We start from the raw sequence: 24,999 nt of genomic DNA on the forward strand, positions 1-24,999 counted from the left end.
CTTCTGCCGGCTAACCCAAAAGTACCTCCTTCAATATTATAAAAGATAGGCATTGTTTTTAAATACTCTGATTGTTGAAAATTTCAGAGAAATGGGTTTTAAAAAATTCTGAAACACCCAAGTTTCCCTTTCAAGGATGAAATAAATTCCTTATATACTTCAAAAACTAAAATGGCAGTTCGTAAACCGTAGATCTTTCTCAATCAGTTAGAAGTTTCTTGATTATATTATCATATTATATCATATAATATATATTATTATATCATATCAGACTCTGCTTTCAACAGCACTATAATGATACGATTTGATAACATTTTACATTTTGATCAGACCGTCAGTTCTCCATCGCCAAATGGTCGTCAAGTTTGTCTCCAAGCTCTATTTTACCTCTTAATATTGTAATTCTTTCATATGTATATACATATTTATATTAATTGTAATTATTTAATAAAAAGTAACTATAATAAAAAATTTTGTTGACCTAAGTAGGAATTGACTTAAAAATTTTTTTCATATATTACTTGTTTATTTATCGATCGATTTTGAGATTGCTACAACAGTATAATACACATAATTTTTAAACTTTTAATTAAAATGAAATATAATTGTCCACAATCATAACACACTGCGCATGCTTGAATTTTCAACGCCAGTTGGTGTAACACAAATGCGTGAATTTTCTACGCCAGTTAGGGTAACGCAATGCAGATTAGAAATATTTTATTTCCTTTATTCTGTTTTATTTTAATTTAAAAGTACTTCAGAATGAATCCGAAAGTTCGGTGAATTAACAATTTTTAATTTTCAATGCATCAAACAATAAGAAAATGAATAGAATCATTTGAAATATTCGGTCGAAAACATATTAAGCTTAACCTGTTTAGCGTGGGAAAGAAACACAACTGAAGCCCTACTCATTTGGTGGTAGGGAAATGACGACTTTTGGCAGGGAAGTTAGTTTTTAATTAATAAAAAAATAACCACTCAATTAACTGTCATAAATTGTAGCCTATATATAAGTAACCAATCTAAAGTAAGAAATAGTTTGAAAACGAAACGAAAATGAAAACGAAACAAAACAGTTTCGAAATCGCAACTAAAATTTATTACCTATTTAAACTAAAACCAAAAAAGAACTTCATAGTATTTAGAGAGCGCAATTGCAGCTACTTCTAAAACACAGATGAATTGATACAAAAGTATTAGAATCAAGTTAATAGGAAAATCAAAAAATCAAATAAAAATTAAACCAAAAAAATTATTAAAAAAAATAAATAAAAAAGAATCCGGATTCTTTTTTATTTTTTTTATAATTTTTTTTCGTTTAATTTTTGTTTGATTTTCCTATTAACTTGATTCTAATACTTTTGTGTATATATATATATATATATATATATATATATATATATATATATATATATATATATATATATATATATATATATATATATATATATAACGAATATAAACCATTCTAACCAACAAAGCAAGTTCCTAAGATTTCAAATAAATGGCATTTTCGCAGCGACATTCGGACGTTCACTATTCTTTGTTTATACGGTTCAATTTTGGCGACTTTGTATTGAAATAATTAAATTAACCATTGATGATCCCTCCAAAGGAATGGTGTAACTTTACTCCATTCCAGGTTGAATCCATTTAGGGTTATCATTCACGATACTCAGTTCTCTTGGTAAAATTTGTTGGAATATATTCCAAATATTTTAACTACATGCCGATTTACAGTAAGTATTCAATCCAAATGGCACAATAAAAATAGATAGATAGGACGTTAACAAGGGTTATATATCCAATCTTTCAGTCTTCTAATTGTGATAGATTTTGAAGAGATGTGACTCTATTATCTTCTATTATCTTGTCGTGAAGAAAAGATAATGAATGTTCAACTTCATTCTGCGATTCACATTCAAAAAAGTATTGATTAAGGAAAAAATTCGTAGCATATAACATTCATAAATATGTTTCGTTAAAAAATTCATCTGTTGTAAAAAAAAATAACTTAAGACATACAGGTCTCTAGATGTATTTTATTTTATTGAGGCAAATGTAGTAACATCACAATGAATTATTTAATACAGACTGTAAAATAATGAAATAAGAGCCTTCTATCTTTGGGATATACAAATGAAATATAACAAAATATAGTAACATCACAATGAATTATTTAATACAGACGGTAAGATAATTAAATAAGAACCATCTATCTTTGGGATATACAAATGAAATATAGCATTCTTCTACGAACGAAAGCTCTTGAATGAAATGTTTGGAATAAACATTGATGCCCAATGGATATGAATCCAACATGAAAAATATTTCCTTATTTTGGTTGCATAAGGATTCATAAATGCTGAAGTGGCTGCATTTATTGATATGTCGCATTGTTCCTCTCTAAAGCCTGAGTTTTCCTGTCATAATGTCGGAATACAGTTCTTTTGTAAGAGGGATGTATGTTTTCTGTTTAGCATCCAAAAAGAACAGCGAATCATGAATTTCTTCTGGATTGAATCCTTCCTTTTGATAAGTTACCTTTTTCAACTTGTAAGTTCCTGTTACAAAGAAAAATAAATATATAATGTACAATAAAGCATTAACAGGGCGAAAAACTTTATACATGCCTACAGTGATGTAATGGTGACATGTACACTGACTTTGTGACTGTTATGAATGGCTTGAATACAGACATGATTATATTCAATTCTTATTTAAAATGTGAGGTTTTCTATTAAGTATTGCTACCTGCAATCAAGTCCTGATAAACTGAAAAACATTATTGACTGGTAATAATATTATCAGTTAATTAAATCAGTTTTTCACCCTTTTACGCTTGCTTAGAGAATAGATTCTATGCAAGAAATTTCTAAAATCATCTAGCAAGTTTTTTAAGTTGGCCAAACATAAAAAAAAATGTTCATCTACTTCTTTTTCTTAAACCACTAGAAAGGAGCATTATTTAAGGCGTTAACACACACCCTCTACGAAAGTGAAAGGATATGCTACAACCTCCTTTTACTTTGTATTAGCATGTTCTTTGTGAAAATGGACTGCTTCTTAAAAACATGATTTGCAACATAATTTCCATGTTACAACATTACAATTAACATTGATTTCCACGATTTAAGTAGCAACCTGTATTTCAACTATTGCTTGCATATATCTACAGTAGACTCCCGATTATCCACGCCTACCGCACTAAGTTTTTTTTTTTTTTTTGCTTCCAAGCAAAGAAAAAATGCTTTCAAAGCAAGAAGCAAACACAAATGACTGATTTCTTCAAAAAGGTGTAGTTTTACAGCCATGCTTTTGTAATTACATAATACATTACGGTATTAAAACAATACATATGTATTAATTTTTCTGTGTATCCTTGACGCCTCTCGTAAGTACAAAGCACTTTTCTGTTTTCATTAACAAAATGCATTTTAGGTTGGTTTTGAGTGATATACTAAAATATTAAGCATTAGTTAAACATTTCCTGCTGTTTATTTTACGTTTCATTGTACATAAAACGATTTTACAAAGTTGCAATGACTGTTTTCTCTTTTGCTATACCCGTTTTTAGCTTTTTTCGGATTATCCGCGATTTTTGTTATCCGCAGCGGCCACGCCACCCAATTCCGCGGATAATCGGGAGTATACTGTATTTTATTACTTTTACCGATGACTTCTTTTGAACTGGAAGATCAAAGAATCAAATCGATAGGCGGTAGTGTCAATCCATCTTTTTTTCACTTTTTGTCTAATGACGAAAGAAAAAAAAGATATCAATTGCACTTATCTCTTTCTGAAACTCGTCGGATTCGCTAAAATTAAATACTTCAAATCGATTTTTATATGTTTAGTACAAATATTCGGCTAATAATACTTACAGTTCATAAATTCGTTCAGATTCTTTCGGTCTCCCGTAGAGTTTATTGTTATTAAAGTCTATGCCACTCTTTTTCAATGTTTGCATCAGGTCTTTTTTCAAAATTTTTGACATAAAATTTCACACTCTTACATATACTTTTGTACGAATTAAAACTGCATAAATCTTGTACTTGTATATTTTGATACAAAATCATTATTTTTAAAGGCTTTAAAAGTTAAAGTATAATAATATCTTGACTTACGCAATCCTCAGAATTATTTTGGACTAGAATTTGTGCTGCTGTTTCAAATATTTCCCAATTTTTAAATGAGACATAAAGGCAAAATTCTGAAATGAAAGCAACTAAAACAAATTTTTAAAAATCCCGCTCCTTTCGAAAGTGAACAGAGAATAACAATTGAAACTGATCAAGATATGAGATCTTAACTAGGATCAACTGTATTAGAGATGAGATCTTACTAGGATCAACTGTATTAGAGATGAGATCTTTCTAGGATCAACTGTATTAGACATGAGATCTTACTAGGATCAACTGTATTAGAGATGAGATCTTACTAGGATCATCTGTATTAGAGATGAGATCTTACCAAGTTGTTAAATTAGGGTCAAAATTGGGGCACTTATCCACTGGATTTATGAAAAAAAGTATCGAGAACCTTATACAAATTCATGGACAAATCGCCTTTTAATGAATACAACAATTTAAACACAAATTCACAGGAAAAGTCAATGACACTTGCAAATTCGATTAAAAAATTCTCGAATCGATTTTTTTTTTTTTTTAAATTTTTGAGCCAACGGATTTTAATAAATATCAAATTCTAATTATATGGTAAAGAATAACAACATATTTATACTTGTTTCCCATGAAAAATTGTTGAAAATATAAGTTATTGGATCATCAGACAAATTTATTAAATTTTAAAAAGTCGTCTGTACAGACCATTTAGTGTATAACTTTTATTCTAATATTAATCATATTGAATTAATGTGTGCGAAAACTGTGTTTTTATAAAAAAATTTTTTGACTAAACAATTGTTTCTTGCCTCCGATTAATTCAAGTTTGAATAATGTTTAATGTGAAATTAAATCCGAACACGAAGACACTTTGCGTCGATCCTTTTATAACTGCATTTGAACCTTAATGAAATTCTACATTTAAAAGAATGTCACATTATTTTTTAATAACTTCATTATTATTGATTACATTCAAATAATAGTATCGAAGTTATCTTTTGAAAGTAGCAAATATCAACAACAATCTAATATGTATCACCATGGACATTCTGCAGCCAATCAGCTTATGCAGAAATTGTCTTTCTTATGTAGTTTATTTTTGAGAGGTCTTACAAATAACCATTTAATAGTGAAATTAAAAATCATCCCATAAAGTATTTAATTACCCATAAAGCCTTAATTACCCATTAAAGCATTTAATTACCCATAAAGCACTAATTACCCATTAAAGCATTTAATCACCAATAAAGCACTAATTACCCATAAAGCATTAATTACACATTAAAGCATTTAATTACTAATAAAGCACTTATTATTCATTAAAACATTTAATTATCCATAAAGCATTAATTACCCATTAAAGCATTTAATTACCAATAAAGCACTTATTATCCATTAAAGCATTTAATTATCCATAAAGCATTAATTACCCATTAAAGCATTTAATTACCAATGAAGCACTTATTACCCATTAAAGCATTTAATTACCCATAAAGCATTGATTACCCATTAAAGCATTTAATTACCAATAAAGCATTTAATTACCCATAAAGCATTTAATTACCAATAAAGCACTTATTATCCATTAAAGAATTTAATTATCCATAAAGAATTAATTACCCATTAAAGCATTTAATTACCTATAAAGCACTAATTACCCATAAAGCATTAATTACACATTAAAGCAATCAATTACTCATTACGCATTAATTAAGTCTCTTCTATTCCTCATTTTCATTCACTACAGAGCCAACCAGACATTTTAAAACTAAATTTTCAAATTCTGATTTTATAATGGCTGGCTTTCTGGCATCATCCCACGATGTTTTTACATTTCCTTCATTAGAATAGAACCAAAACTTTACCAGTTTCTTCTATTTCTTTAGAAAGTCTCAGAAACAATGGCACGGCATAAGGTGGTAATCTTTTGCTCAGATTCTGGTAAAATTCAGAGAAATTCACACTTTTCGGATCTACTTGAATGGCTGCCATACCAGCTCTGCCCTCAGCATCTGAAAAATAAAACCAAGGACAAATTGATATAAATTATGATAAAATTTGTGAAATTAAAGCGAAAGCAAAAAAATTTGTGTAAGCATAAACATTCTCATTGTAATAGAGATTGCTAAAAATAATCGTTGCTTGAAATGGATAATTTTGCTGGTAAAAAATAATTCGATGTAAATCTTATGTTAGGAGAAATTATTTATTAAGGGGTCATAATTAGTTATAATCAACTGTGTAATTAAACGCGTTATTTGCTTTATTTATAATAACTACTTTAAACACTCTAAATTATAGAGAAAAATATCTCATTGTTTTTTATTGTTGTTATAATAAGTGAAAATTCCGGGAATTGAAAAATATTTTCCAAATATAAATTAATTCTCTCTGAACCGGAAAAAGTATCATGTTATCTTCAAATTAAAACTGGTTCTTTTCGGTTTAAACATGTATGCGTGTATCGTGTATCTCGTGATTACAGGAACACGAATTCATTTGTTGCGGAAGGGGGGGGGGATGTAAAATTTGGACAAAAAAAGTAGTCAAAAGTCATATTCTGTGTTTTATTATGAAAATATTATTCCGAGATTTTTAAATGATTTATTAGTTTATATTTATGTAGCAAATATTCGAAGTAGAATTCATGAGGATCATCGACAGTTAAGAAGTCTTATAAAATATCGAAGGTGATGAAAAGTCAAGCTCAATCTCAGTATTCAAAATAGATAAAAAAAATCGCCATTATTAGAGAAATTGTTAAAAAATACCCGTCAAATAGTTAAAAATATTGCAAACAATGCGTTAAACATCTACATGATGTAGTGAGAAGCAAGGACCGAGTCATAGATGTTCCATTACCATAAATACCGACTCATAGGTCTATACGGTGCCAAAATACTTGCCGAACTGTGGTACTGCCACAAACAGTTTATTTCTCTAATCTCGCTCATGTCATTTTTCTCTTAGTTGAAGGACATGCTTAAAGGTAAGGATTCTCAGATTCTCTTGGAGTGAAACAATGAAGGTTTTGACAAGGGCGATGAAAAAAAAAGCTTTAAATCCACGTTTAATCATTTTAAATCCACGTTAATATGATATGTATCAACATATGTTAAAGTGTTCTGTTGTACAGGGTAATTATTCGAAGAATTTCTTTATTTAATTCTTAAGTTAAAAATGCCTATTTGTACACATTATAATAAAATACGTTCTGAAATATTTTTTAATATAATAGTATATAAAATAATTTTCTGTTTGGCATCCAAATAATCTATTTAAGACATAAAAACGACAGAATGCGTACTTGGAATTTCTACGCCGTAGACTACACAAGATACATGCCCCAGAGCCCTGCTAACGGTATTTTCAACCTCTCCTGTAGATACGTTCTCTCCACGCCAACGGAAAGTATCACCAGCACGATCTAAGAAATAAAGGTAGCCGTCTTCATCCATTATTAAGATATCACCTAAAAATATAAAAAAATACTATTATGACAGAAAGTGTGTATGCAACATCTCTCATTGTGTAAAAGATCGTATTGGATGTATGGTATGTGTCATATATCATTGTGCAAAAAATTGCATTGGATGTGTCATCTATTGGACATGTATCATCTATCATTGTGCAAAAAATCGCATTGGATGTGTCATCTATTGGACATGTGTCATCTATCATTGTGCAAAAAATCGCATTGGATGTGTCATCTATTATTGTGCAAAAAATCGCATTGGATGTGTCATCTATTATTGTGCAAAAAATCGCATTGGATGTGTCATCTATTGGACATGTATCATCTATCATTGTGCAAAAAATCGCATTGGATGTGTCATCTATTGGATATGTATCATCTATCATTGTGCAAAAAATCGCATTGGATGTGTCATCTATTGGACATGTGTCATCTATCATTGTGCAAAAATTCCCATCGTAAGTACGTTATCACTTCTCATAGTACAAAAGTTCTCATTGAAAGTACTCTACCAATGAGAATTACTACCTCTCAGAGGTAATTACTTCTCTACCAATGAATAGTAACTACCTCTCAGAAAGCAAAAATTTATATTGGAAATATGTACAGTATGTACCATCTCTCAAGCAACAAACATTCGTGTATCAAAGCTTCCATCTAATGGAAATTCATTGTTAGCCACATTATATTGTCAATAATTTTCATTATGCTAACGCCAAAAGGAAAGGTTATTTTGGAGGTTGGAAAATAAAAAATAAAAAACACATAAATTCACCGGTAAACATATTTTTTTTATAAGCATACTGATTTTATAATTATATATATTTCTATTTTGTATAAATTTCTTTCTTTTCGCTCATAATTTGCATGACTTTTTCATACGCTAACTATAAAAAATAGGCGTATTTCTACCATCAGCTTAACAGCAATTTCAAAACTAGGCAATTTATTTGTAAAATCAATAAATAGAGGAAGGAAATAAATAAAATAAATATTTTTAGAGAATATTTGTTCTTTTTCATTTATTTGAAAGTATACATTTCCTAATCCACTTGGTATTTTGTTAGAATATTTGTAGTTTAAGATAGTTCATGCAGTGAAAATCTCTTTATTTCAATTAACAAAGACGGTTAACTATTGAAATAGTTTGAGCAAAATGAGTTCTTAGGGCAATTCTAAAAAGAAATTGGCATTTTGAATCAGAAATAATAAAGGTTTTCAATTTTGGTTTTCAATTTTCATTTTCAAATTTTCACAAAATATGAGTTTTAATGTTGATTGTTCTACCATCAAAAGTGACTTAACAACTGTATATAATATTCAGAGTATAATATGTTGTTTTCACCATTCATCTCCGATGGAATTTATGATGAATGCATTCATAAGCAATTAAATAAAAACATACATAAGAATGCCTTCATAAACAATTAAATAAAAACATACATAAGAATGCATTCATAAGCAATTAAATAAAAACATACATAAGAATGCATTCATAAGCAATTAAATAAAAACATACATAAGAATGCCTTCATAAACAATTAAATAAAAACATACATAAGAATGCATTCATAAGCAATTAAATAAAAACATACATAAGAATGCATTCATAAGCAATTAAATAAAAACATACATAAGAATGCATTCATAAGCAATTAAATAAAAACATACATAAGAATGCATTCATAAGCAATTAAAAAAGGCATTCATAAGAATACATTCATAAGCAATAAAAAATCCATTGCTTTTGACCAATGTAGTAATAATTTTTTAAACTTGTAAAACCTTCAGTGGAGTATTGTGATATTTCTGCAATGTGTTATCAAAAACTACAAGCATCCGCTTGAATTTTTGATTATACCATTTTTATGTAATTCAGTTAAATCTGAAGGATTTCAAAAAGCGTTTTCTTAAACAGTAAAATTCAATATTCAATGTTCTTTCTCTGTTCGACAGCAAATATTTCAAATTCCGTGAAGTCCTGAAAGATCTGACTTATCTAAAAGATCTAATCTATAAAATATAAACGTTCAGTGACTTAAACTAACTTAAAGCTTAGTAACAAACCAACAAAAACAAATTTTCAGAATTAAGAAAGAGAAAATTTTGCCTATAGAAGTAACATTAAAGAAGTCCCTTCTTATATTTTAAGAGGATTTATATGAATACTTACCTGAAAGAAAGGCCACATCCCCTTTTTCAAAACAATTTCGTACGATTTTCTTTTTCGTTTCATTCTGATTAGCGTAACCATCAAAGGAATTTATTGGATTGCTGATAATTTTGCCGACCATTTCTCCGGGTTCACCTGTAAAAACACAAATGTACATTATCAAAAATAAGTTTGTTTAACGAAAATAAAATTAAAAAAAGAAACAGTTGTTTCTGTGACTTTAAAAAATGGAAAAGGTGATCACTTTTTACATTTCTCATGGGAATAAGAGAATTGTGGTATAAAGAATTCAGCTCGATAAACCTTTTACATATGCTGTTGGAATACGACGTAAACAATTCATATTTCCACATTAATTATATTATATTTCATTCTTATTCCTGATTCCTTTTCAAATAAATATTATTTCTAATGTATAAAAATTTTAGAAAATATTTCATCCTTTCATCCTCCTTTTGAGGTTATGAAAATACAAGAGACAGAATAAATGATTTTCAATCGAAAGAGAGTAATCAAACTCTTTTTGGAAATTTTGCATTGTTGTGATTGTTTAATAACTATTTGCTGATTATATGATGTTGTTTACTGTAAATGCTGCTCTTATTTAGGTTTTATATCTATTGTGACTTCGTTTAAAATATTGTTACGAATCTGTGATGCTGCTTCCCAGCATAGTTGGTTCCATTATCAGAAAGACTGTTTTACAGTCATCTGTATTCGACGGAGTCCGGGTGTCGCGTCGGAGGTCGCAGAGCTTGGCTACAAACTTGGCGATTTGGCGACTTTGGCGACAAAATAGATTATACCCGAAACAGACCCGAACAGAGATCTATAAAAGGAGGCAGTCTGCAGTAGTAGGGAGTAGTCAGAATCGACGGTAAACAACGGGTCTTCCAGAAATAGTTTCCTTAGCAGAGCAGCGAAGGAGTCAAGCTAGTGCTGAACTAAGCTGTGCGCTACTGTCTGCAGTAGAATCTTATTGTGTGCTGCTGTGTGCACGTCTCGGCTGAAGATGATTGTCTCCTCTATGCTGTATATAGTTGTCGTCTTTGTGCTGTCCTGTCTTCGTGAAAATAAACGTTGATGTTTTTTTCTACTGCCGGCTGCTAATTGAGCGTTCTCCACACCATATCACTTCCACTATCCAAACGAACCCGGAAATTTCGTAACAATATTTTTGTGACTACGTGTAAAATAATGCGCTGTTATCTTATTCTGACCATGTTGGTCTTTTCAGAGAACAACTGATTTGTCAATTTTTGATAATACTGTAACAATGTGAAATGTAAATTAATTAGTAATAATATTAAAGTAGTTAGTGCTCACATTTTAAATCTTTGTTATTAATTTATAATTCACTTATTACAGCCTGCTTTTCCTCTACCTATGAATCCGGGTCTTTCAATCTATGTTCGTTTCTAGTATGCATTATATATTCATTTTTGCAATAAAGATTTAATTTCAATCATCGATATTGCATTTACGATAATGGAAAACATTTGTACCAGAAAAATCCCGATTACTGGTTCTTTTAGAAACATAAAATGAAATTTCTGTCTTATCTTCGCATTTCTTATTTTTTATTTCTGTCCGTGTTAGTTATTAGAAGGAGAAGGGAAATGCTGAAGGTCGCCCTTGATTGCTTGATTTATGATTTGGTCATCACGATATGGGTACTCGAAATGTACCTAATTGATGGTCAAAGCGTCTTTATTTATCGATTTATTTTCAGCTGGAACAACCTGCCATTGTATAAATAGTGCCGAAAGCTTAAGTTTATGAATATAAATTTGGAAAAGCATATGAAATCTAAGTGAATCAGCAAAAATTATGAGTTAATGCTTTTTAAAAAATCCTGAAATAACTCTAGAAATGGTTTGTTAAAAAATACTGCCGCATTATAACAAGGCAGTCGACTCTCCATGGCCGAATGGTCATAGCACTGATCTCATAATCAAGAGATGGTAAGTTCGAATCCCTCTAAAGACAATGCGATTCTCAGTTTGTGTAAATATTTAATTCATTAATTTTATGTTTCCCTTTATTTCATGTTCTAGAAGATTCTGGGCATTTCTTTAGTTTACCAGAGAAGTATTCTGGACTTTTCTTACTGTCTCCAGAGAATTATTCTGGAACTTTACCTGCTACTATAAAAGCAGAAGATTTGTCACTGTGCTCTCAGTTCAGAGTTTAGTTAATAAATTGGTTTAGCTCTACTTCTTATGTGTGTTATTGCGTTCCACACTAAAGTATCTACGTGACAATATTTTAAAGTGGATCATTAAAAATGTTAATGATTGTTTCAAAAATCCAATTTCCATCACTAGTTGCAATAAAAATTACAAACGCTGACTTGAGCAATTGAAAGGCAATTATTCAAGTCAATTAACTCCAAGAATACCAGAAATAGGGTTTTTAAGGCAGAATCTAAGAAATAAGAATGTTGCAAGATAAATAAGCAAGTATTTGCTTTCTCTAAAGAGGGCAAATAAACTAGATTTGGATGTATTGGTAGCATCACAATGATGAGTCATATTACATGCGAGAAAGGATGGTACATTGGTAAGTAATGGCTATTTTGTAACTAAGTGTTTCTTTCATGACTATTGATCCTTGTATTCCCGGCAGCCACATACCAAAAAAAACGAGGGATTTTTATGTCTTATTTACATTATCAGTCTAACCCCCGGAGGGCACCTCGAAATGAGGATGAGATGCTTCCGGCATGGTGGTTGGATCTCGCCACCCTGGAGGGTACACAAGTAGGTGGGGGATCCGACTTCTCCCATCGATGACGGGACGTATTTCCTTCGGGGAGGGTTGTACCGTGGCCGGTGATGGCCCTTAGGACTCAACCACAGTTCCCGCCAGTGTTGCTGTTGCGGCGGTCCGGTCATTCAGTTTTATGGTTTAAATACGTGTGCCTTCGTGGCGGGTCGGAGAGTCAGATGGCTCACTTACATTGCCAGTTTCTATTGTTGCAAGAGTAATGCTGATTATTGGTCTTTTACAGTTCTAGTCCCAAACCTTTTTGATAAAAACACTTCGGTATATTCACAATCCTTTTCCTTACCTGGTTTGCATCGAATACAAAGACCTTTTTCATTTCTCACGATTTCGCGGGTTTCAGGATCCACTTTGACCAACGATACAGGATATAATCGTTCGCAGATTCTGGGTAAGAAACCCACAGCACCAATTTTTCCAAACATATTCACTAATAAAAGAAAAAAAGAAACGATATTTTACTTTCTGTTTCTGTATTTACTATTAAAAAATGAAAATTAAAAAATAAACTATATAAATGTTTTCTTGCGCGACACTCGGAAATGTTTGAAACATCATTCTGAGATAACACTAAATATTGTGAGTCTATAAATGTGTTTTTTCTTATCACATTCCAAACTTAGAAACGTTTTTTCTTAATGTTTAATGACAGTTATAAAAGCAAAAATTATCAGTAGTCTCAAATTACAAAGAAAAAATTCTTTCAACTTAAATGTATAAGACTAGATAACTTAGACAGCAGAGTTTAAAAATATAGAGATTGCTAATTAAAATGTTTAAAATCCAAAATAGGTGTAAATAAATTTCTCTGAGACTTCAAATTATACTTATCACCATAATTCATCTTAAATTAATTCATAAAATTCATGAAAGTATTTCGATAATTTGTTTCAAAAATGTTAGAGTCAATATCTTTGAATTGTTTGAATGAAAATAAATTTTGGTGAAAGAAAAAAAATGATTTTGGGGTAACTAGTAATTATATGCTTTTTAAAATCAACTCGCACAAAAATGTTGTATTATGATCAGTCGTTAAAAATGCTATCAAATTTTAGATAAATATATTAGTGTATATGTGTCATATATTTTCTCTAGATTTAACAATATTTAAAAAATAGTTTACAACCACAATCTAATTTGTTTTAATAATATACAAATCCTTTCAAATGTGGATATAAATATTTTATATCGGGTCTTCATTTATTGTCTTTTTAATTGAGTGTTTAAAACAAATTTTGAAATTCTTTAATTTTTTGGTGAATGCAGTTACAGTTTGATTTCAGAAGTAAACTACCTTTTTTTTTAGAATAATTGTTTTCTTGTGATATAATTAAATATGAAAACTATATTTTATCTCTTTTGGATATGATCATTTTCTCTTTTCTTAGAATATAGTGAATTTTCTAAAGAATCTGTTGGAAAATCTATACGATGTAACTTAAATTTTTAAACATATTAGGAAGCAGATAACATTGCTAGCAAAATAAAGGTATTGCCAAAGGTATCATCGTCGTACTGCATGCTTCCTTATTTCAATTGTAAATTTTGAAATAACTTTAATGTCCAACATGATATGCTGTAAAGTCTCGATCCAATAAAAGGTAGCGTTAGGATCAAATTCTTTATTTACAGCTTTATTTACATAAAATTACAGTTCATCATCTAGGTTAAATGAGTTCTAGGTTAAATGATTCTTATTCGACGCAATAAGGATAGTTCCTCGAATACTTTCGGAGAAACCTCCTAAGGAAACAGCTAGCCGACTCTTTAGCGTTCTCGCAAACAGGTCGTAGCTCCAGGGATCCACCGAATCTTTTCGGGTGGAATTCTAGTCGGACACTCCGCTCCCTGCCTCAGTGTCCACGATTCTCCTCTCTCTTCCAATCTCCTTGCACTTTTATTCTGTCCTCACCCTCATTCATATCGGACCATTTTCCCGGTTATCCAATAGTCGTTCAGCAACAATTTCACTGGTCTACTGTAGACCGTGGGAATCCGTTGGGGAGCCACCCTCCACAATGTAAAGAATGCAGGTTCAAATACAATGCAGGTGGGGTCCCTTATCTGGACTCGCACTAATTGCCCAGATGTCCTTACTTTAAAGGGGTTGACCACCTGGCACTTCTGGAAGCACTTACACGGCGGTAGGGCGTTGCCATTGCTGATACTGCTGTCTGGATGCTAATTATCGAGCGTGGGAAAAGAAACGTTACCATGGTCAAGCATGAAAGAAGCTGAATCATTACAATGCCAATGTGCATCTTGCGGGTTTCCAACATCTCTTCCAAATCCCACAAGGACTTAGAACTGCTTTACATTATTATGTAGAATCAATGGATATCACTTCCCATAATAGGACAACATCATGCATCGCCTGTGATATCGCGATCGCGCCTGTATTGCTGTTCCAAAATATCCAGAATAGAAACATTTCTTGTATTTAATTTACATGTCCATATTAAGAACACTTTTTTTGTTCCTTCTCATGTCAGTAAATGTAAATACTAAATTACATAGATTTTAAAGTCACACATGTTATAATAATTATTATGATCAAATATTTGTCGAAATTAATTGCATACTTTTTAAAGTTTTATCTGTTTTCAGATTATTGCTCAGAAATCAGTGTAATACCAAAGGAATTTCTTTAATATTTCAATAAAATTTTTCTCTAACTGACCCATTATTACCAAGTTGGATATAAAATACAGTACAATCCCGAGAATCAAGCCTAATATGGCGGAAGGGCAGGGCGGGTAGTAAAAAAAACCCGGATAAATCAGGGCTCTAGGAACTCATTTCTTTGCCCACCAATAACAGGGGCAAAATTTTTATATCAAAATTCATTGTTATAATACGTATTTTCTTACTTCTTATTATAGCACTAACCTCTCCATTTATCTCAAATCATGATGAATGTGAAAGTGGCCGTGGTCCGGCGAATCATAGAAGCCGTTGCAGGTAACTCGTCGAGTTAAAATAGAAGACTCCATATTGGTAGTTTACATGCTGTACTCTGCACTTTTCAAGAATTTATTAGAGAAAAAGTAAGTTAAAGGATATAAATGGTTCACATTTTAACATAAATTCTGTAATACCTAACTTGAATGCAGGAAACATAAACAAAGCATTAACGTAAATAGTAGGCCTAATTCTTAAAAAAATTGACCAAAACTGATTTTATTTTTGATTGATAAATAATACATAGATATGAAAAGGTACCCCTAAAGTAAGAGTAAATATTTACAGTTTTTAGTTTTTGAAAAACTAGGCCGGATAATCGTGAACCGGATACTCGGGAGTGCACTATATTTTAACTTTTAGAAATCAAAATCTTGGTAAATCTGAAGCGATATGCGATGCGCTAGGATATAACCTGGGACGTTGTGGTTAGCAGCCCAGTAACTAAACCATTTTACCAAAACGATCGTTCCGTAGAAGGGTTGTTAACTGGCTTATATGCTATTCACCACAGTACTCTCCCTCCAGTGAGTCAGAGGTGAGACGAACGATATGGATGTTGAGTGGTGATGTATTGAGTTATTAGCTGTTATCTAAATGGGCTGGTACCCAGTTGAATAGCGCCAATCGTTATGTCGAGCATGTGTGAGTGTCGATGCACCAAGTGTGTCTGACGGCTTTAGGTTGCTGCGTCAAGTGAGTCTGAAGACTTTGATTGCGGATAAATGACGCCACAGCATCTGTACGAAGGTTGAAGGTTCATTGTCCGGGTCACCAATGAAGCGGTATGCGATGCTCTAGGATAGAACCTGGGACCTTGTGGTTAGCAGTCCAGTAACTAAACCATTTTAAGAGTTAACTGGCTTATATGCTATTCACCACAAATCTATAAATTACCAAAGACGACTAATAATTAAGAATTCAATGAATTTCAAACAAGATTCCAACTTACCTAAGTTAGCATTTCCTTCTGTCGCCCCATAGATTTCAATGATATGATAGATTCCAAATCTTTCCTGAAATTCTTTCCATATATGCGGCCTGAGTCCATTTCCAAACATGCGTCGAATGCAGTGTTGTTTTTCTTCTTCCCTAACTGGTTGATTCAGAAGATAACGGCACATTTCGCCAATGTACTGAGCAATCTACAAAAATGAAATGAAAAAAAATTTAAGTATTCAAGTTCTTTTCAATAAAAAGGACCCATGAGCTTTCTTAGTATCAATAATTTCTAATTGGTAGCTAAAATTTTTAAAATAAGATAATTGAATATTTGTCCTTAAAAGGTGCATGTACACACTTGAAACTTCGAAAAGCGCTCAAAATATTGAAAAATTTTTTATTGCTTAATAATGTCCTCTGGTCCTTTAGCTTTGAAACGATACCAAGATGCTGTCAACATTCGAAATATTTCTCGAGTTATAATTATTTTTCTTGAGGTGCCTTCATTAAAAACTCTAGTTACGGTGTTTTGAAAACTCATTTGATGAAGAATGATATTTTTCCACTATGTTGCTTCATTCAAACAATCATAACTCAACAAGAAATGAACCAAATACAGTTATTTATATTTCAAAATAATCTGTCTGAAATAGCGGATGTTTTGTGCCTCAATCAAAGCTATATTTATAGAAATAAATTTTTAATAGCTGTTTAAAAGTTAAAATGACAGAAAAAATCTCGCTTTTTCTATTCATCGTTGATGAAAAAATTGTTTAAAAACAAATATACATTTTTATAACTTGATTGAGGCAGACAACATGAAGACTCATATTAGGCATCATTTCCAACTAGAATTGTGTGTCTGTAAAAATAAGAATTTAAAATATCATGTTTCAAAAAATAGGCTTATTAGCTCATTAAATATTATTTAATTAATTAATAATTAGTGTAATATGGTTTTTTCTCACTGAAATGAGTTTAAATATATATTAATAACCTACTGTGAAAAAACCGAATTTTTAAAGTTAAAATTTTTAAAAATATCTTCAAGTGTGTATGTACACTTTTAAAAAGTGTAAATGAAAACACTTGACTATCTCAGGCTCTTATGGTTTAAAAGTTTTTACCGTTCTTTTGTAAGATAAGGATGTATCTGCTAATAATTAAGAATAATGAATACATATTTGTACGTATCCTTGGCACTTTAAAAGGCAAACAGAATAAACTAAAGCTAAAAAATTTGGCATAAGCAAATTTGGAACCTAGAAATGCATACCCTGGATATATTCTTCAAAATTTTAACTAGAAATTTGTTTAAATAAAAATTAAGAATTAATTTGATATTTTTCTTGATAATTTCAGAAAATATAAAGGTTCAAAATAATTTTTGCATTTAAAAATTCAAACATTTTATTTTTCTTATCCAAGCACTTTATTTCATCTCGATTTTTTCTCCTATTTGAATGAATTTTTTCAATAAATAATACCTATTGTAATAAATTTCATCGCTACTAAAGTTGTTTTAACCTTCTTTTCCTTCAATTGTTGACAGTCTATCCTTAGGATTTAATTTTTTTTTAAGTTTTGTGATAATTACAGCAAAGTTTTAACTTCAGGGATAAGCATTTCTGAACTTTTTTTTTATTGTTTGTACAATACCAAGAAAAATGTCTCTCTTTGAACTTCAACTTTTACTCCCTTATTTTAGTGCATTAATCTTTTTATTGACATAAATAAATCATATTATATTACAACGATTATTTTGATTATTCAATCCATTTAGTTCGGTCTAATTTTTCTCCTATTTTGATGATTTTTTTCAAGAATATTGTGCTATAATATCTATTATAATTAATTTCATCATTATCATAATTATTTTAACCTTCTTTCTCTTCAATTGACGAAAATATGGAATTATAATTTAACATTTTTTTTAAAGTTTTGATGTAGCTTCAATAAAGCTTTAACTTCAATGATGAGAAATTATGAAATTTTTTTTATTGTTTATACATTACCAAGAACTATTTCTGTTTTCTAGTTTAAAATTCTATGAGTAAAAATGTACCTCGTTAAACTTCAAATTTTACTTCCTTTTTTAATGCATTAATACACTCATATCAAAAATTAAGGTCTCAAAAAAAATTTTCAAACTAATTCTAAATGGCTACTAGTAAATTTTAAACAAATTATATTTTATATATTGTGAAGGACCGGTAACATGATATTAACCTTTGTTGCGGGAAAAAATGTTGTTTAGCATTAGTTTTTAAGGAACTACTGAAATTAGACCGTTTAGGCATCTGAGAATTTTGCCTGCAATTTTGTGAATATTGCATTAAAACAAAAAAATTTAACCTGTTTCCAATGAGAATGAGTTCTCATAATCGTTTAGACGACTCCTTGAGATGGAGAACCGTTGGCAGGCTTGAAGCTGGGCAGTCTCAAGCAGAGGTGGCTCGATGGTTACAAGTAACACCGAAAGTGGTATCCAGGTTGTGGAATCAATTCCAAACAAATGGTACTGTAACCAGGAAGGCTGGCCAAGGCCGTCACAGAGCAACGACGCCTAAACAGGATCACTATTTGGCATTAAGCGCACGACGCCATAGGCTGATAACGGCTCTTCAGCTTGCTTGTGACCTTGCTGCTGCGTCTTGAATAAGAATTTCCTGACAAACAGTATACATACGTCTAGCAGAGAGGGCCCTTTATGCCCTCGACCGGTTGAGTGCGTCCCTTTGATTGCATCCAACAGAAAAGCCCGGTTGTTGTGGTGCCGAACACATCAGTCTTGGGCACAGCAAGAATGGGGATGTGTTCTTTTCAGTGATGAGTCCAGATTTACCACGCAGAGTGATACTTCAAATCTTCATCTGAAGAGAGCGAGGAGCTCACTATCATCCCTCCTACGTAAAAGAAATTGACAAATTTGGTGGCAGAGGAATTCTTGTCTGAGGTGGCATAATGTTGAGCAGTCGTACATCAATGCATGTCTTCGATGGTTGTACTGTCAATGCATATCGCTATAGGGATGAGATCCTTGAAGCCTATGTGAGTTTGTTCCGGGGTGCTTTTGGCCCAGACTTCATGTTTATGGACGATAACGTGCGTCCACACAGAGCTCAGATCTTTGTTGATTTTCTTGAGGAAGAGAATATTCGACGTATGGACTTGCTCTCGAGGTCTCCATATTTCAATCCTATTGAGCATGTTTGGGATGGTCTCGGAAGAGCCATTGCACAGCGTAACCCCCCTCCTAATACCCCCCAAGAGATAAAAGCCGCGCTTTTGGAAGAATGGGCTTTGTTGCCCCAAGCATTTATTGACACCCTCATAAACAGTATAAAAGCTCGTTATGAAGCCTGTATAGCAGTGCACGTTGGTCACACTCCATATTAGTCAAGTTTTTCCCGAGATAAATGCTTTATCTCTGATTCATAATGTAATACTTTTTGATATACCCTGTTTCTTAATTCCTAATTAAAATCATTTCCATGTTGTTATGTGTCAGTATTCTTTCTTCCATTGTAGTGTACCTCTGTGCCAAATTTTGTGGCAACACAATGAATAGTTTTTAATTTTTCGCAGATTTTATGTTTGTGACCTTAATTTTGGACATGAGTGTATTTTTTATGGAATAAGTAAACCAAAGTTATCTACGATATTATAAAAATTATGAATCTCATTTGGTATTACATAACGAGTTCAAAGGATGAAAGTTATTTTAAGGCCCTCTCTTAGAGAAATTACATTAATGACAAAATTGAAAAAAAAATGAATAATAAAAAATTTTATGCTTATTTTTTAATATTCTTTATTTAATTTTGGTAATTCATGCATTGTTATTTATCGACTTTATAAAATTTATTTTTCTCCCCTTTGTACACAGAATATTCTTTTTTTTTTCATGACAAAGTGCATATGTCAACCTTTTAAAATTATTCCATATTACTGAACTTTATATTTCATATATACATCAAATATGCGTAAAAAAGTTATCTTTCCTGAAATTTATATTCATTTTTTTACACTAAATAATTTTTTTATATAATAGAAAATATTAAAGTAATATTGGCTTCTTTATCGCTCTATGTGTGTGTCTAAATGGAATGGATATAATTGTTTACAAGTATTCAAATCTGTACTAAATAACAAAATTTGAAAATTTATTCTTCATAAATATATCATTTTAGTTTGCCTTTATTTAAATTTAAAAAAGGAAATATATTGTTACGAATCTGTGATGCTGCTTTTCATCATAGTTGGTTCCATCATCAGAAAGACTGTTTTACAGTCATCTGTATTGGACGGAGTGCGGGTGTCGCGTCGGAGGTTCCAGAGCTTGGCGATAAACTTGGCGATTATTTGGCGACTTGGCTACGAATTTGGCGACGTTGGCGCAAAAATAGATTATACCCGAAACTTCGAGAATTTTCCCGATCCGTCCATTGGGAACCGAGTTATGCCTCGAAAGTTCCTGATTGGTTGAGAGGCTTCTAGCCCCGCCTCCTGAGACCTATAAAAGGAGGCAGTCTGCAGCTGCCGGAGTAGTAGTCGGAATTGACGGTGAAGAACGAGTCTTCCAGAGATTAGCAGAGCAGCGACAGAGTCAAGCTAGTGCTGAACTAAGCTGTGCGCTACTGTCTGCAGTAGAGTCTTATTGTGTGCACGTCTCGGTTGCAGATAATTGTCTTCTCTGTGCTGTATATAGTTGTCGTCTTTGTGCTGTCCTGTGTGTCTTCGTGTAAATATACTTCGTTGTTTTATTTTCTACTGCTGATTGAGCGTTCTCCACACCATATAACTTCCACTATCCAAACGAACCCGGAAATTTCGTAGCAATATTAAGTTAAAAAATTATTGGAGTTTTATAAATCACTAAATTTTTATGAACTATAATTATTTTTGTTGCAAACAGAATAAAATAAAAGGCAAATTAAATATTCCTTCGTAAATTATCTTTGAATTAAATATTATTCTTTTTTCTAAGGTTTTTTTGTTATAAAGTTTATTTTTTTGTTGTTTATTTTCTAAGGACATCATGATATGTTTATTCACTTAACAATCCAGGCAAATGGAAACTTATACTGCTAAGATTTTATTAAAAACTATAGTACTTCAGAAAATTTAAATTAATTCTTAAAAAGTATCATTCAGTTAGTGATCTACAAATTAAATCACTAAAATATTTGTTCCTGTTAAAGTCCTTGTTTTTAAAAGCAAAATGATAAAATTATATACGTAATCTAACGATTATATTATGTAATATATATTACAAATCAAAATACTGAATTCCAATATGTTTAAATTGAAATGAATAATAAAATATATTTTTATCTTATATTCAGTTTGATAACATAATTTCTTATAAAGAAACATAAAATTAAATAAACATTTTTGTACGGTAATAACTGAAATTATAATGCTAAATAATAACAAAAATGAAATGAAATTTTAGAGGAAGCACCTAGTACAAGGGATGTTCAAACGAAGAGGTACAAAACGACACTAGGTATAAATAAAGACTTTATTCAAAGTTTACACCATAGACCTGGACACAACGATCCCATTGATTAACTAGCCGAAGGATTCCTTGTTCCCAGAATTCCTGTGACCGTGACAAGACCCAGTCTTTCATAGCGTCCTTGAGTTCGCCGTCTGAATTGAAGCGCTTTCATCTCAGACGGGGCCAAACACATGAAAATCGCAGGGCGACATATCCGGCTGTTGGGCGGATGGTCGAGCTGCTTCCTCTTGAACTTGGCCAGTTCCGCGCATGGGATTCTGGAGACGTGTGGACGCGTGTTATCATGGAGCAGAACCTCACCCTCCGAGAGTAGTCACGGTCTTTTGTTCTTGATGGACCCGCTTAGTGTTCGGAGTGTCTCACAGTACACATCGGAGTTAATAGTTCTTCTGTGCTTGAGGAATTTAACAAGTAGTGGACCTTGGTCGGCGAACTCAAGGATGCTTTGAAGGACTGGGTCTCATCATGGCCACAGGAATTCTGGGAACAAGGAATCCTTCGGCTCGTTAATCAATGGGATCGTTGCGCTCAAGCCTATGCTATATGCTTTAAATAAAGTCTTCATTTATACCCACGGTGTCGTTTCGTACCTTTTCATTTGAACACCCCTTGTATATATATAAAGTAGCATTATACAGTTTTGAAATGTCAATAAATGAAATAAAACCAAACAAAGAAAAAGAATGGAAATAAAACTTAACGAACAAAGAAACAGAATACATCAAAATAATAAAATATTGAAACTGCATCACAAGTAGTTATTATGATTTGGATACCTACAGTCACTTTATACTTTACTGCATCTTTCCAATAATTTGAGGCTGAAAACTTCTTCCTTATAATCATTTTTCCACCAAACATTAATACCACTGTTACAAATAGAATACCACCAGCTGTATGATACATAGGAAGTGGATTATAAATGACATCATCGTCAGTGAGCTGCGGAATGAATTTAGCCGCAGCAGATATCCATAAACTCCTATGAAATAAAATGAGTAATCGCAAATTAAAAGTCTAAAAAAGTCAAAAAATACTTTATATTTTTCGTATATGAATGTAAAAGTATTTGTTTAGACCAAGATAGTAGTGCCATGGACGTAACAGATTTTATTCTTCTTTCTTGTCATTTCTATATTAAGACTAGAGAGCCGGCATCCTGGCCTCGGAGTAGCGCTTTTTACCCATGATCTCGGCGTCCCGGGCTCGAGTCCTGGTTTGGGCATGGTTGTTCTTTACCCTGTGTTCTATCTGTAAGGTAGTGAAAGAGCCCCCCCCCCTGTAAAAAGGGGTTGTGCAAGCGAGTATGTGAGTGTCATCTTCATATGAGCTAGTCAGACTTCTGTCATCTGGCGCTCAGGAATCTTTACTTCAGCAGATACTGCACCCCTCTTTCTCAGATCTCTAGGACTTGGTTTGAATTTGTGTTCTATCCAAGGGGGATAAGCAACGAAAACAACATATTAAGACTAGAAAAAATATCCTGTGTTTTGTTTCCGCAGAACCCTCAATTATTATTTCAGTAACATCCCTAGCTCCCAACGGCAATTATCATATACTCAAGAACCAAAGGGGAGAGAAAATCAGCGCCACAGATTCTTCACATTCATATATATCCATAAATATCTTTTTATTTTAGAGGTTCTTTGTAGCCATTTACCAGGTCATTTTATATTAGATTTTTTTAACTGCATCTTCATCTACTCTGTTGTGATAACAAGTACAATAATCACAGAACTCATGTGTTTTTTAAGTACATTAAAGAAAACTATGTTTTCTATGTTACTATTACTATGTTTACTATTAATATGTTACTATTACCAGGTTTACTATTAATATGTTACTATTACTATGTTACTATGTTTTCTATGTTACCATTTAATATTAAAGAAAACTATGATTTAACGGAATTAATTTCTATAAACAAGTAAAGGGAATTCCAATGGGAACAGCCCTTTCAAGTGCGTTAGCCAATATTTTCCTACATTATTATGAAAAAGAAATAATTAAACACAACTTAATAATAGGCTGGAGATATATTGATGACTTAATTTTGTTAAATTTGGATAATCCTAATAATGTTATTAATTGTTACCCAAAAGATCTAGTTTTGACTCAAACAAACGAAAATCAACTTAAGGCTAATTATTTAGATTTAAATATAGAAAATGATAATGGAAAAACTTTAATAGGTATTTTTGATTAAAGGGATGAATTTAACTTTAAAATAATTAAACTTAGCAACTACCATTCTAATATAAACTCTAAAATTTTCAAAAATTTGATATTTTCACAATTTAACAAGATTAAAAAAATTTGCAATAATAAAAGCTCTTATATTTTGGCATCAGTCAATCTCATTAAAAACGTAACTATTAACGAATTTCCCAAAAACTTTTGTAATATAGAAGTTTTGATAAGAGAAGGACTGTCTGATTTCTGACTTCCTCCGGTTTTTTAGCTTTGAGTTTTGACTCAACAGATGGCGCTTCAACTTTGAGAACGATGCATTATGACGAAACGTGGTAGGCATATATAGCTGTAAACGTGGAAAAATTAAATTTAGTTCAGTTTAACGAAGTGCCTTTGCACTAACAAGTTTTTAACTCAGATTGTCTTTTGGAATTATACTTTCAATTGGTAAGTTTTTTGCTTTCTTGTTGAAATAATTTTGGTTCCATTTTCATGGTATTTTGTGGTTTGATTTGCTGTGTTTTTATCTGGATGGTTTTTGGAAATGATTTTATTTGTTTTGGTATAATTATTTACTCTTGTGATACTAATTTTGTCTCCAAAACCTCAATTTTCTGGGATTTTCGGGTCACGAGGGGTCAGTTTGTTGGATGAGAGTCAAACCCCCACAGAAAAAAATCCCTGGTTTGAATCCTTGCCTGAGGGTGACCCTTGAGAAAGTCTTCAGGCCGGATTCATTTTATCTTTCTTTTTGATTTTTGACTGTAAACTTAATATTTATTTCTAATTCTATTTTGGTTAAGCTCATTTG

At 31.6% G+C, this 24,999-nt stretch overlaps 1 protein-coding gene across 1 annotated transcript in view; it reads right to left on the bottom strand.

Moving 5' to 3' along the window:
- Positions 1-2,036: 2,036 nt before the first annotated feature.
- Positions 2,037-24,999, bottom strand: part of LOC129981131 (long-chain fatty acid transport protein 4-like) — a 44,774-nt gene continuing 21,811 nt past the window's right edge. Inside the window, exons 6-12 of the mRNA XM_056091826.1 lie at positions 22,776-22,977; positions 16,479-16,671; positions 12,852-12,995; positions 9,779-9,913; positions 7,438-7,602; positions 5,996-6,142; positions 2,037-2,570 (exon numbers count right to left, since the gene is read on the bottom strand). Coding sequence (XP_055947801.1) covers positions 2,413-2,570; positions 5,996-6,142; positions 7,438-7,602; positions 9,779-9,913; positions 12,852-12,995; positions 16,479-16,671; positions 22,776-22,977 — 1,144 coding nt within the window. The 3' untranslated portion in view covers positions 2,037-2,412. The remainder of the gene's footprint in view (positions 2,571-5,995; positions 6,143-7,437; positions 7,603-9,778; positions 9,914-12,851; positions 12,996-16,478; positions 16,672-22,775; positions 22,978-24,999) is intronic.

This window comes from Argiope bruennichi, chromosome 8, assembly GCF_947563725.1.
Source record: "Argiope bruennichi chromosome 8, qqArgBrue1.1, whole genome shotgun sequence".
Classification (NCBI taxonomy): domain Eukaryota; kingdom Metazoa; phylum Arthropoda; class Arachnida; order Araneae; family Araneidae; genus Argiope; species Argiope bruennichi.